The 13,589-nt window shown below is 41.7% G+C and overlaps 2 protein-coding genes across 3 annotated transcripts; both read right to left on the reverse strand.

Annotated features, from left to right (window-relative positions):
* Positions 1-219: 219 nt before the first annotated feature.
* On the reverse strand, positions 220-4,939 carry LOC143748467 (uncharacterized). The gene is made up of 2 exons (XM_077240515.1): positions 4,280-4,939; positions 220-1,052 (listed from the first exon to the last, which is right to left on the reverse strand). The coding sequence occupies exons 1-2, from the start codon at positions 4,500-4,502 to the stop codon at positions 676-678; spliced, it is 600 nt and encodes a 199-aa protein (XP_077096630.1). The 5' UTR covers positions 4,503-4,939; the 3' UTR covers positions 220-675.
* A 516-nt stretch (positions 4,940-5,455) lies between these two features.
* LOC143748460 (univin-like) lies at positions 5,456-13,384 on the reverse strand. Of its 2 annotated transcripts, none has more exons than XM_077240507.1 (5): positions 13,155-13,384; positions 12,619-12,749; positions 11,568-11,639; positions 10,935-11,041; positions 5,456-6,583 (listed from the first exon to the last, which is right to left on the reverse strand). In XM_077240507.1, exons 1-5 carry the CDS (start codon positions 13,271-13,273, stop codon positions 6,422-6,424), a joined length of 591 nt encoding a protein of 196 aa, XP_077096622.1. In that variant the 5' UTR covers positions 13,274-13,384; the 3' UTR covers positions 5,456-6,421. The 2 variants fall into 2 exon arrangements, with proteins under 2 accessions (XP_077096622.1, XP_077096621.1); XM_077240506.1 differs by having other exon boundaries at positions 11,568-11,642; positions 13,155-13,382.
* Between the last annotated feature and the right edge of the window lie 205 nt (positions 13,385-13,589).

Consider the following 13,589-nt stretch of genomic DNA (forward strand, 5'->3'; position numbering starts at 1 on the left):
GACAGAGACAGTCACTGTAGAACGAGAGTTATTCACGACGGGACAGAACGAGGTTTGCAAACTTCTGTTTAGAACTGGTTAAATTTTCAATCACAGAAGAAATAAGAAAAGCAATCATTAGAATTATTAAATTCACTTCAGCGACTTTGAAGCCTGTGCTCAAATAATAGATTTAAAGTGAAAAAACTTACATTAAAATGAAATCACAGTAGACAGAGATTAGCTTCCAGAATTTTATTAACAAAATAGCTGAATATATTTATAAGTACACAAACACACACAGGCTGGTGATAAATGGGGTCGTTCTGACCCTTTAAATGTCAATAGAGGTTCAGAGTTTGAGAACTTTCATTATTACACAGATTAGATGGCACAAAAAATGAACTAGTGCTTCTAGTGCTTTTGTCTTTTCACTACATTAAAAAAGCTTAATAAAATAGAAAGGATATAAAAAAATAAGGCATATGTTATGTAGGTATATCAAAATAAAAGGTATACTTCAAATTGAAAGTGTTTTAAAATGCAATATAGTTTATCTGACAACACAGACCATTGACATACTACTGAAACAGTCATTTAATTCAGTTGAAATGAAGTGAAATTGAGATGCAAAATCCTAAATGTCAAACCAGTTTATCTGTTCCTAATCTTTACCATTGTTATAGATTGGGACTCTTACTCTGTCTTCTTCTTTACGATGACCAGATAGGGCGGGCATTGTAAGTGGTGTCCCATGATGCCGTGCGGCCGGACGCAGAGCATGCGCTGCTTTAGGAGTTTCAGATGCGGCATGACGTCGAAGCGCAGGCCACAGGCGTCGGGCGGGACACGGCTCAGGTGCGGCAGGGCGGGGCTCGGGTGTGGAGGGGCGGGGCTCAGGTGTGGTGGGGCGTGGCTCATGTGTGGATGGGCGGGGCTCAGGTGCGGTGGCCAGGTGGTCTGAAGTCCAATACTCTCAGCTGCCACGGACTCTTTGATAGACAGTACAACAAAGACTTCATCCCACGTGCTGCATCTCGAGTGAATGAACCAGCAGAAGTCGTCCGACTCGCCTGCGGAGAATCAACAGGAATATCACATCAACTTTACATGATACAGTTTCACAGTAATAGATAACAGTCAATGATGAAACGAGAGTTCAATTCTGTTGAATATAAATATATATATATGCCCCTTTTTACATTTGAGCCTCTGCCCTTCCCTGGACAACAGTGGATTAATAAATATCAATTATGGAACGAATAACCTACTGTGTTGTAAGGATGCACTCGACACAGGTTATCTTGAACGAATATATTTAATTCAGAGTGAAACGCAAAAAGAATACAAAATTGCACCCTAGACCATTACAGAATTATATTTCAGTAATAGAGCAGCGATTTCTTCATCCATCGTCCACTTTCTGTACATGGGTCAATGACATGACATGTATTTTTTGTGTCCAAATTCATTATTTTCCTAAAAAGAATTTGAATAAATAAATGTCATATATCAAATGGATCTACAATATCTCCTTTATTAGAAACCCTTTTCATGTTATTGAAATTCAATAGATTTTTTGAGTTTTGGTGTTTGAAAGACCACAAATGTCAGGTGGTGCGACCGTCCGAACGTACAAGCAAAGAACATAACTGAGATATAAATGTTAATTTTCTCAATAAAATTCTTAATCAAATATTTTGGCATGATTTTATGTTAAATTCCTTATAAATGAGGGTAAATAGTGTATCGGTCCTATTTCAAAACTATTATATTACTTAAAGAACTTTTGTCCGAAAAATTTACTTCTACTAATGTCAGGGAGGGCGACCGACATAAAAATGCACTTTTATGCAAGGTTCCTTTAAGAAAACCATGTGACATTATATGACATCACACAGAAGACTCCAGAGGACCCCTTTGATGCAGTAACAAGGTTAGTCACCCTCCCATAAATATTAGATAATTTGACATTTTTGAGTAATGATGAGGTTGATTCAACTTATCATGTCAGGTGGTATGACCCCTGGAAAACTTTGAAAATGTGTTGTCATAAAAATGTGTATTTGATTTTAAAAATGTATGTATAACCTTGAGCACATGGTCAAACATTTGTATAGGTGTCCAAGTTAATGCCTGTTAGATCCGAATTGAGTTTGAAATGTCAGGTGGTGCGACCAATATGTCAGGTGTCGCGACCAGAGTTAAAGTTAACCCAACTAAAAAAAGTCATGTTAATTCATGTTTTTGAATATATTAAATACATTTAAATAAATATATAAAGCTTTTAAGTTGTTTAAAGGTGCAATCTACATATGTATATATATATATATATTTTTTTTATGGTATGAGTGACAAAGATTTAAAGAGCACATTGTCTTGTCCATCTTAAAGTGCTATTCTTCAAGAATATAGGACTGTATAATCAACATTGATACTAAAACAATTGCATCTTTAAATTAATCTATTTTAATTTGTTTTTGTAGGTGCCATTATCAAGCAAGGAGAAAACTGCACGACATAGAGCTTGTTTAAAAAGTGATCCAGTTGCAAGGGCAGAGTACCTTGCCAAAACAAAAGCAAGGTATTGTGTTCATTATGTTTATCTAGATACATTACAACTTAAGTTAATACTGTTATTTTTTGTGGTAATTACAGTTATTACATGTTAATAATACATACTTAATAGCAGTGTCATACAGCATTACAGAAAATCATAGTTACTAGAATTTAAATGATTAAAAAACAATTACCCATTCTATTAAATATTTAAACTAAAATAATTTATTTTTTACAAATGATATAGTACAGGTGAAACTCAAAAAATGTGAATATTGTGCAAAATTAATTTATTTAAGTAATTCAGGTTAAAATGTGAAACTATTATATTATAAAGACTCATTACATGCAAAGTGAGATATTTCCTTTATTTGTTATAATTTTGATAATTATGGCTTATAGCTTAAGAAAACCCCAAATTCAAAATTAGAATATTGTGAAAAGGTCTTCATAGCTTGAAATATCTCACTTCGCATGTAATGAGTCTATATAATATATTAGTTTCACCTTTTAACTTGAATTACTGAAATAAATGAACTTTTGCACGATACTCTAATTTTCTGAGTTTCAACTGTATGTCCCATATATTTTAATATAATTAAAATAGCAGGGGTCTGAAACCATGTATCTTTTATAGAGATAGGTATGTTGTACATTGTCATTAGTAAGCTTGTTTACATCTTAATCACCCACAACTCTGTAAATCTTTTTTTATCTTGACTTACTGATACTACTGAATCTAATTGCATGAGCAGTAGATTGAATTATGCCCTTAATGTTTCTGGGCCCAATATTTGCACTAATTCACTGTTCAATAAAAAAGATGTTCTCATTTATTAAATGTGTTCCTTGAGGTTTCAAAGTTATATTTTTAAAGAAGCAATGATCAAAAGTTATCATAACATGCAGTATTGTTTTGCACTTTCTTGTTAATAAAATGTAATTATATGATTGAGATACAGTATAAATTGGTCAGAGGATTAAAATAAAAAAGCCAATTGAAACCCAAATAAAATTCATTGACAAATCTTTTTATTTTATTTTGTGAATATAAATCATTATTGATCACAACGTCAGGATGTGCGACCGGTCATGGTCAGGTGGTGCAACCAGCATATTGACATTTAATTGTATTAATTCCCACTGCAATTGCAAAATGAAGTAAGAAATATAACTGTAAACCTTTATCTAACGTATACAAATACTTTTTACAGTTAAAAACAAAACATAAAAACTCCTTATGGAAAAACGGGTGTTTAAACACACAGAAAAGCAGCCGTTTATATGATTTTGAATATAAGGGCAATAAATAAAGAAATAGAAAGGAAATTTACTATGTGATATGCATTTTAGACACTACAATGATTCATTTTTACAAGTCTCAGCAGTGCTAAGTACATTAAATGTATATTATTTTAAATTAATATATGGTCGCACCACCTGACATTTTCTGGGTGGTAAAATCAGGAATCTTGTTTTATAATGAATTAATGCTGCCTAAAACGCTGTAAAACCAATATGAATCAAAATTGGACATAAAAATGCATTTTAAAACTGTTTTGCTTAAAATATATATTTTTACATCTTGAAAATCTTATTTGTCATTGACCCACATACAGCTGTTTGTCTTTTGGGCTCTTACCAGACGATGAACACTGAAAAGAGCCTCCATCACAGTCTCCACACACACACACACACACACACACACTCACATACACAGCAGAAACGGAGCGGCTCTTACCGGGCCGCGAGTCTTGGGACAGGACCGTGAGTTTCTGCTGCCCGTCTATGACCTGCCTGTAAGTGAGCACCGTACAGCTCAACACACACTCCGACGGCAGATCTATGTCCTGTGACATTTCAGTAACAACATGGTCCTCTTCCACACACTCCTGCGCACACAGACAGAAGACGGCCGACAGCAGCGCTCCCCAGCGTAGCCACGCAGAACACACACACGCCATCGCGCTTCAGGACGGGTCGAGCTCCTGCGTTTGTTTGCTCTTCTTCTCTCTTTAATGTTCAGGGTCCGACCGTCTGTGCCGACGACGGGGTCAACGCTAGAAGAAGAGAGAGAGAGAGAGTGTGTGTGTGTGTGTGAGAGAGAGAGAGATAGAGTGTGTGTGTGTGTGTGTGTGTGTGTGTGTGTGTGTGTGTGTGTGTGTGTGTGTGTGTGTGTGTGTGTGTGTGAGTGAGTGAGAGAGAGAGAGATAGAGTGTGTGTGTGTGTGTGAGAGAGAGAGAGATAGAGTGTGTGTGTGTGTGTGAGAGAGAGAGAGATAGAGTGTGTGTGTGTGTGTGTGTGTGTGTGTGTGTGTGTGTGTGTGTGTGTGTGTGTGTGAGTGAGTGAGAGAGAGAGAGCTGCCCCGCATGGGTCTAAACTCTTTTACTGAGTGCGCAACAGCATGTGATACACACACACTCTATTACATGTTTGTTTAGCTATACTTGTGAGGAACTCCATAGATGTAATGGTTTTTATACTGTACACATTTTATTATGTTTATTAATCAATCTTCCTTGTGAGGACCAGCTAGAAGTCCTCACAAAGTAGGGAATCTCAAGTTTTAATATCCTTGTGGGGACATTTGGTCCACACACACACACACACACACACACACACACACACACACACACACACACACTCGAGCACATTTTCAAACAGTGTGTGCCAATAAACTCCCAAAATAACCCTTCATGTCAGGAATGCAGTAAGCAACCTGCGGCCGCTGTCATTACTGACCACTGAAGAGTGAGCGTTAAAGAAGTTTATGCGAGTTCGATCTGATAAATCCCTTCAGAATTTGTTGTGTTACACACAGAAGCTGCCAGAAGTGACACACACACGATGAAAAGAGAAATGAATGTTGATGTACAGAGTTCAGTGCATCTTTTAGAAGGTGAAATAAGGACATAACATCATGAAAGCCTTGTTTAATAAAACATTTTGCGGATACATTTGATATAAACTGTATATATAATCTTGCTACATGACAGCTAAACATGCATTCGAAAGTGTTAGTTCATAGCCATCACTGGTTTATATGAAACGGTTTTAATACTTTCCAGTAGTACAATGGTGTGTTCAACATGGAAACATATACAGAAGAAATTTGGTGAACAAAGACCAAAAAAGGAAAGAACAAAAAGATTTGAAACAAGAAAAAAGTTTTTTAAAACTGTTTTGAAGTTGTTTTTTGCAAACGCAGATGTTCATCTGGAATGTCATTCCATTCTTATCTGCGAGACCGGGATGTTTCCCAGCGTGCAGAGACACGCCAGCGGACGCCACGCCGAGCAGAACTGGCATAAAGACCTGGTTCAAACAGGATATTTTGGAAGCAACCGTTTATTTAGTCCTGGGAATTGCAGAGGGAAAGTTTTGGCGGAGTTGCTCGACAACATTTCTCACAGATCAAGCGCTGGCCACTGAAATCATGCCAGACCCATAAACCCAGTTAGAGTTAGAAACAGATTTGGCCTTGAACTGATTTGCAACAGATGGTTCATTGTGCTTTTCTGTGAACGTAGAATAACCCAGATGAACAGACTTTGATTGAGAACTTCATGTTTTCTGCTAACTATATATATATGTTTCCACATCATTTTCAATAAACCCTTAAAACCCAAGAGTGTGAGACTCCTAACAACAGCAAGTCAAGCCACCTTTATTTATATAGCGCTTTTTACAATAGAGATTGTTTCAAAGCAGCTTTACAGAGATAATAGGAAAATAATGTTGTAATGGTATTGTTAAATACAAAATGAAATGTCCCCAACTAAGCAAATCTTAATCAAATTCTTAAAGTGAAGAATTAAAGACGCTTGTAAGTTTGTGCTGAACCATAAACCTGCAAATCCTACAAACCGGGTGAGTGAGCGAGTCAGGAAAGGCTTTGGGGCGGGGTCGTGACCTCAGGCTCCTGCGGGTCGTCTCCGGGGTCGCAGCCACACTCGCGGGTCAGGCTCACCGAGGACAGAACCAGACTACTCCCTTCATCCACATACACGAACGGGACGATGTCGTGAGCCGTCGGCTTGCAGCACTGAGGAAGACATGCAAGATCAGATCTCAGTCCAGAGAAACACTCATCTGAGAGTTAAACACCTGTGCAGACGTTAAGCACACACAATCACCTGTGCAGACGTTAAACACACACATTCACCTGCGCAGATGTTAAACATACACATTCACCTGCGCAGACGCAGAGAAACACTCATCTGAGAGTTAAACACACACATTCACCTGCGCAGATGTTAAACATACACATTCACCTGCGCAGATGTTAAACACACACATTCACCTTCGCAGATGTTAAACACACACATTCACCTGCGCAGATGTTAAACATACACATTCACCTGCGCAGACACAGAGAAACACTCATCTGAGAGTTAAACACACACATTCACCTGTGCAGACGTTAAACACACACATTCACCTGTGCAGACGTTAAACACACACATTCACCTGTGTAGACGCAGAGAAATCCTCATCTGAGAGTTAAACACACACATTCACCTGCGCAGATGTTAAACACACACATTCACCTGCGCAGACACAGAGAAACACTCATCTGAGAGTTAAAGACACACATTCACCTGCGCAGACGTTAAACACACACATTCACCTGTGCACACGCAGAGAAACACTCATCTGAGAGTTAAACACACACATTCACCTGCGCAGATGTTAAACACACACATTCACCTGTGCAGACGCAGAGAAACACTCATCTGAGAGTTAAACACACACATTCACCTGCGCAGATGTTAAACACACACATTCAGCTGTGCAGACACAGAGAAACACTCATCTGAGAGTTAAACACACACATTCACCTGTGCAGACGTTAAACACACACATTCACCTGTGCAGACGTTAAACACACACATTCACCTGCGCAGACACAGAGAAACACTCATCTGAGAGTTAAACACACACAATCACCTGTGCAGATGTTAAACACACACATTCACCTGCGCAGATGTTAAACATACACATTCACCTGCGCAGACACAGAGAAACACTCATCTGAGAGTTAAACACACACATTCACCTGTGCAGACGTTAAACACACACATTCACCTGTGCAGACGTTAAACACACACATTCACCTGTGCAGACGCAGAGAAACACTCATCTGAGAGTTAAACACACACATTCACCTGCGCAGATGTTAAACATACACATTCACCTGCGCAGACACAGAGAAACACTCATCTGAGAGTTAAACACACACAATCACCTGTGCAGATGTTAAACACACACATTCACCTGCGCAGATGTTAAACACACACATTCACCTGTGCACACGCAGAGAAACACTCATCTGAGAGTTAAAGACACACATTCACCTGCGCAGACACAGAGAAACACTCTTCTGAGAGTTAAACACACACATTCACCTGTGCAGACGTTAAACACACACATTCACCTGTGCACACGCAGAGAAACACTCATCTGAGAGTTAAACACACACATTCACCTGTGCAGATGTTAAACACACACATTCACCTGCGCAGATGTTAAACACACACATTCACCTGTGCACACGCAGAGAAACACTCATCTGAGAGTTAAAGACACACATTCACCTGCGCAGACACAGAGAAACACTCTTCTGAGAGTTAAACACACACATTCACCTGCGCAGATGTTAAACACACACATTCACCTGCGCAGATGTTAAACACACACATTCACCTGTGCACACGCAGAGAAACACTCATCTGAGAGTTAAACACACACATTCACCTGCGCAGATGTTAAACACACACATTCACCTGCGCAGACACAGAGAAACACTCTTCTGAGAGTTAAACACACACATTCACCTGTGCAGACGTTAAACACACACATTCACCTGCGCAGATGTTAAACACACACATTCACCTGTGCACACGCAGAGAAACACTCATCTGAGAGTTAAACACACACAATCACCTGTGCAGATGTTAAACACACACATTCACCTGTGCACACGCAGAGAAACACTCATCTGAGAGTTAAACACACACATTCACCTGCGCAGATGTTAAACACACACATTCACCTGTGCAGACGCAGAGAAACACTCATCTGAGAGTTAAACACACACATTCACCTGCGCAGATGTTAAACACACACATTCAGCTGTGCAGACACAGAGAAACACTCATCTGAGAGTTAAACACACACATTCACCTGCGCAGATGTTAAACACACACATTCACCTGCGCAGGCGCAGAGAAACACTCATCTGAGAGTTAAACATACACATTCACCTGCGCAGATGTTAAACACACACATTCAGCTGTGCAGACACAGAGAAACACTCATCTGAGAGTTAAACACACACATTCACCTGCGCAGATGTTAAACACACACATTCACCTGTGCAGACACAGAGAAACACTCATCTGAGAGTTAAACACACACATTCACCTGCGCAGATGTTAAACACACACATTCACCTGCGCAGACACAGAGAAACACTCATCTGAGAGTTAAACACACACATTCACCTGCGCAGATGTTAAACACACACATTCACCTGCGCAGACACAGAGAAACACTCATCTGAGAGTTAAACACACACAATCACCTGTGCAGATGTTAAAGACACACATTCACCTGCGCAGATGTTAAACACACACATTCACCTGCGCAGACACAGAGAAACACTCATCTGAGAGTTAAACACACACATTCACCTGCGCAGATGTTAAACACACACATTCACCTGCGCAGACGTTAAACACACACATTCACCTGTGCAGACACAGAGAAACACTCATCTGAGAGTTAAACACACAATCACCTGCGCAGACGCAGAGAAACACTCATCTGAGAGTTAAACACACACATTCACCTGCGCAGATGTTAAACACACACATTCACCTGCGCAGATGTTAAACACACACATTTACCTGCGCAGACACAGAGAAACACTCATCTGAGAGTTAAACACACACATTCACCTGCGCAGACACAGAGAAACACTCATCTGAGAGTTAAACACACACATTCACCTGCGCAGATGTTAAACACACACATTCACCTGTGCACACGCAGAGAAACACTCATCTGAGAGTTAAACACACACATTCACCTGTGCAGACGTTAAACACACACATTCACCTGTGCACACGCAGAGAAACACTCATGAGAGTTAAACACACACATTCACCTGCGCAGATGTTAAACACACACATTCACCTGTGCAGACGTAGAGAAACACTCACCTGAGAGTTAAACACACATATTCACCTGCGCAGATGTTAAACGCACACATTCACCTGTGCAGACGTTAAACACAAACATTCACCTGCGCAGACGTTAAACACACACATTCACCTGCGCAGATGTTAAACACACACATTCACCTGCGCAGACACAGAGAAACACTCATCCGAGAGTTAAACACACACATTCACCTGTGCAGATGTTAAACACAAACATTCACCTGCGCAGACGTTAAACACACACATTCACCTGCGCAGACACAGAGAAACACTCATCTGAGAGTTAAACACACAATCACCTGCGCAGACGCAGAGAAACACTCATCTGAGAGTTAAACACACACATTCAACCTGCGCAGATGTTAAACACACACATTCACCTGCGCAGACACAGAGAAACAGTCATCTGAGAGTTAAACACACACAATCACCTGCGCAGACGTTAAACACACACATTCACCTGTGCAGTCGCAGAGAAACACTCATCTGAGAGTTAAACACACACAATCACCTGCGCAGATGTTAAACACACACATTCACCTGTGCAGACGCAGAGAAACACTCATCTGAGAGTTAAACACACATTCACCTGCGCAGATGTTAAACACACACATTCACCTGCGCAGGCGCAGAGAAACACTCATCTGAGAGTTAAACACACACAATCACCTGCGCAGATGTTAAACACACACATTCGCCTGTGCAGACGCAGAGAAACACTCATCTGAGAGTTAAACACACACAATCACCTGCGCAGACGTTAAACACACACATTCACCTTTCCAGACGCAGAGAAAACCTCATCTGAGAGTTAAACACACACAATCACCTGCGCAGATGTTAAACACACACATTCACCTGCGCAGACGCAGAGAAACACTCATCTGAGAGTTAAACACACACAATCACCTGCGCAGACGTTAAACACACACATTCACCTGCGCAGTCGCAGAGAAACACTCATCTGAGAGTTAAATACACACATTCACCTGCGCAGTCGCAGACGTTAAACACAGACATTCACCTGCGCAGTCGCAGGCGTTAAACACACACATTCATCTGCGCAAACACGGACGTTAAACACACACATTCACCTGCGCAGACGCAGACGTTAAACACACACACACATTCACCTGCGCAGACGCAGACGTTAAACGCACACACATTCACCTGCACAGACGAAGACGCTCTCTCAGCACAGAGGCTCGGGCCGCAGGATCTGCACTGAACGAAGGTGACACTCTCCGGATAAACAACCCAGTGCTCCCAGCCCAAATCTGACACACAAGAGAAGACATGCAGGATTAGAGGAACCTCTCCCATCTCTCCAGCTCATTATTCACCCCGAAACAAGAGGAAAGGAAAGAAATCATGTCTGAAGAAAACAGATTTGCTTGCATTACTACATTTACATTTATTCATTTAGCTGACGCTTTTTATCCAAATTGACTTAAAATTGCTATATATGTCAGAGGTCGCACGCCTCTGGAGCAACTAGGGGTTAAGTGTCTTGCTCAGGGACACATTGGTGTCTCACAGTGGATTCGAACCCGGGGCTCTCACACCACAGGCATGTGTCTTATCCACTGCGCCATCACCACCCTTTTAGCCATTACTAAAAGTGTAAAGCAGATTGTGCAGTTGTAACGACTTTTAATTTATAGGGAGAATGAGGAACACAGTGTCACATTAACTTCCCATTCAGCATCTCTGATTTTATGCAAAATGTTATTTTCTTTCTTTTAATTTTAGGATTTTATGAGATTCATGTACAGTCATAGCAGGATCTGCTTGAACGCTCACCTTTCATGAACACCTGAGAGGAATATGTACAGCAGGTGGAGTTTGCAGAGTCCTCTGGGAACGTTGAATTACCTGCTGGATAGAGCAGAGAGAGCAGGTTTACTCATGAACCGGTCCGAGCCGGGCTCCACACCTGAGATCTGCGCTTCACACCTGAGATCTGCACTTCACACCTGAGATCTGCACTTCACACCTGAGATCTGCACTTCACACCTGAGATCTGCGCTTCACACCTGAGATCTGCACTTCACATCTGAGATCTGCGCTTCACACCTGAGATCTGCACTTCACACCTGAGATCTGTACTTCACACCTGACATCTGCACTTCACACCTGAGATCTGCACTTCAGACCTGAGATCTGCACTTCACACCTGAGATCTGCGCCTCACACCTGAGATCTGCACTTCACACCTGAGATCTGCGCTTCACACCTGAGATCTGCGCTTCACACCTGAGATCTGCACTTCACACCTGAGATCTGCGCTTCACACCTGAGATCTGCACCTCACACCTGAGATCTGCGCTTCACACCTGAGATCTGCGCTTCACACCTGAGATCTGCGCTTCACACCTGAGATCTGCGCTTCACACATGAGATCTGCGCTTCACACCTGATATCTGCGCTTCACACCTGATATCTGCGCTTCACACCTGAGATCTGCTACCTGATATCTGCGCTTCACACCTGAGATCTGCTACCTGATATCTGCGCTTCACACCTGAGATCTGCGCTTCACACCTGAGATCTGCTACCTGAGATCTGCGCTTCACACCTGAGATCTGTGCTTCACACCTGAGATCTGCTACCTGAGATCTGCTACCTGATATCTGCGCTTCACACCTGAGATCTGCGCTTCACACCTGAGATCTGCTACCTGATATCTGCGCTTCACACCTGAGATCTGTGCTTCACACCTGAGATCTGTTACCTGAGATCTGCGCTTCACACCTGAGATCTGCGCTTCACACCTGAGATCTGCGCTTCACACCTGAGATCTGCGCTTCACACCTGAGATCTGCACTTCACACCTGAGATGTGCAATTCATACCTGGAGAGGACGAGATGGAGTTCTTGAAAGCGTGACGCAGAAGATTCATCTGGGACACGGACACACGAGGCTCCTGCTCCAGGTTCAGAGATTCCAGGAGGATTTTCCTGATTTCCAGTTCTCCTCTGCATCTGTAACACACACACACACACGCGTCTTTGTAGACCTTGTCAAATTGCAGCCAAATATCTTGTGCAGTAAGAAGACACCGGGGAAGTTGCCCCCATTTATATTTCCAGAACATGACATGCATCTGCACAGTCAGTCTGAGCACAACAGAACCGTAACGGTTTCTGATAACATCCAGAAATTCTCTTTCGGTCAGTCCAGCATATTCAGGTCAGTGAGTCTCAAACGATGAGGTTGATTGACCTTTGCCCAAGACTTCAAGTTGATCTGGATTCATAAAGACTGATCACACTGTTACGTGGTTTTCTACTAAAAGCTGTAAAAATGCATGAAACTCTCTGAAACAAAAGTCTGTAAGGCGAGAAATGCGCTTGTAACAAGCTCTTCTGTAAAACCTCAGCTCTTACCTCTTGATTTTCACAGCGGACGAGGACGACGCCTCAGGGTTAGGGTTAGGGTGGAGAACAAACATCTTCCCGAGAGGAAAGCTGAACAGCAGCACTGCGACACACAACACCTGACTCATGTCTGCGGACTCGAGGTGTTTCGGGATGGACGCTCCGGAGAGGAATGATGGATGTTGTTTGTAGTGTCCTGGGAAAGCAGGGGTTTATCTACTTCGGACAAGCTTGGCCTTGGAATACTTTGCACTGTTTTCATGTTGAGCAAACGTGATGGTGTTGAAAAGGAGGTGGAGAATGAAGAAAAACACAAGTGAATTCTATCATATGGTTACATACTCGCAAAGATGATAAGCTCAAACCCGCAGGAGGACAGATGGCAAATATGAGAAAGATCAGAAGGGAACAGCACAAATAAAGGAGCCATTCATTAAATCATTC

This window comes from Siphateles boraxobius, unplaced genomic scaffold (assembly GCF_051911475.1).
Source record: "Siphateles boraxobius isolate OS27281-9 unplaced genomic scaffold, OSU_SipBor_1 235, whole genome shotgun sequence".
Classification (NCBI taxonomy): domain Eukaryota; kingdom Metazoa; phylum Chordata; class Actinopteri; order Cypriniformes; family Leuciscidae; genus Siphateles; species Siphateles boraxobius.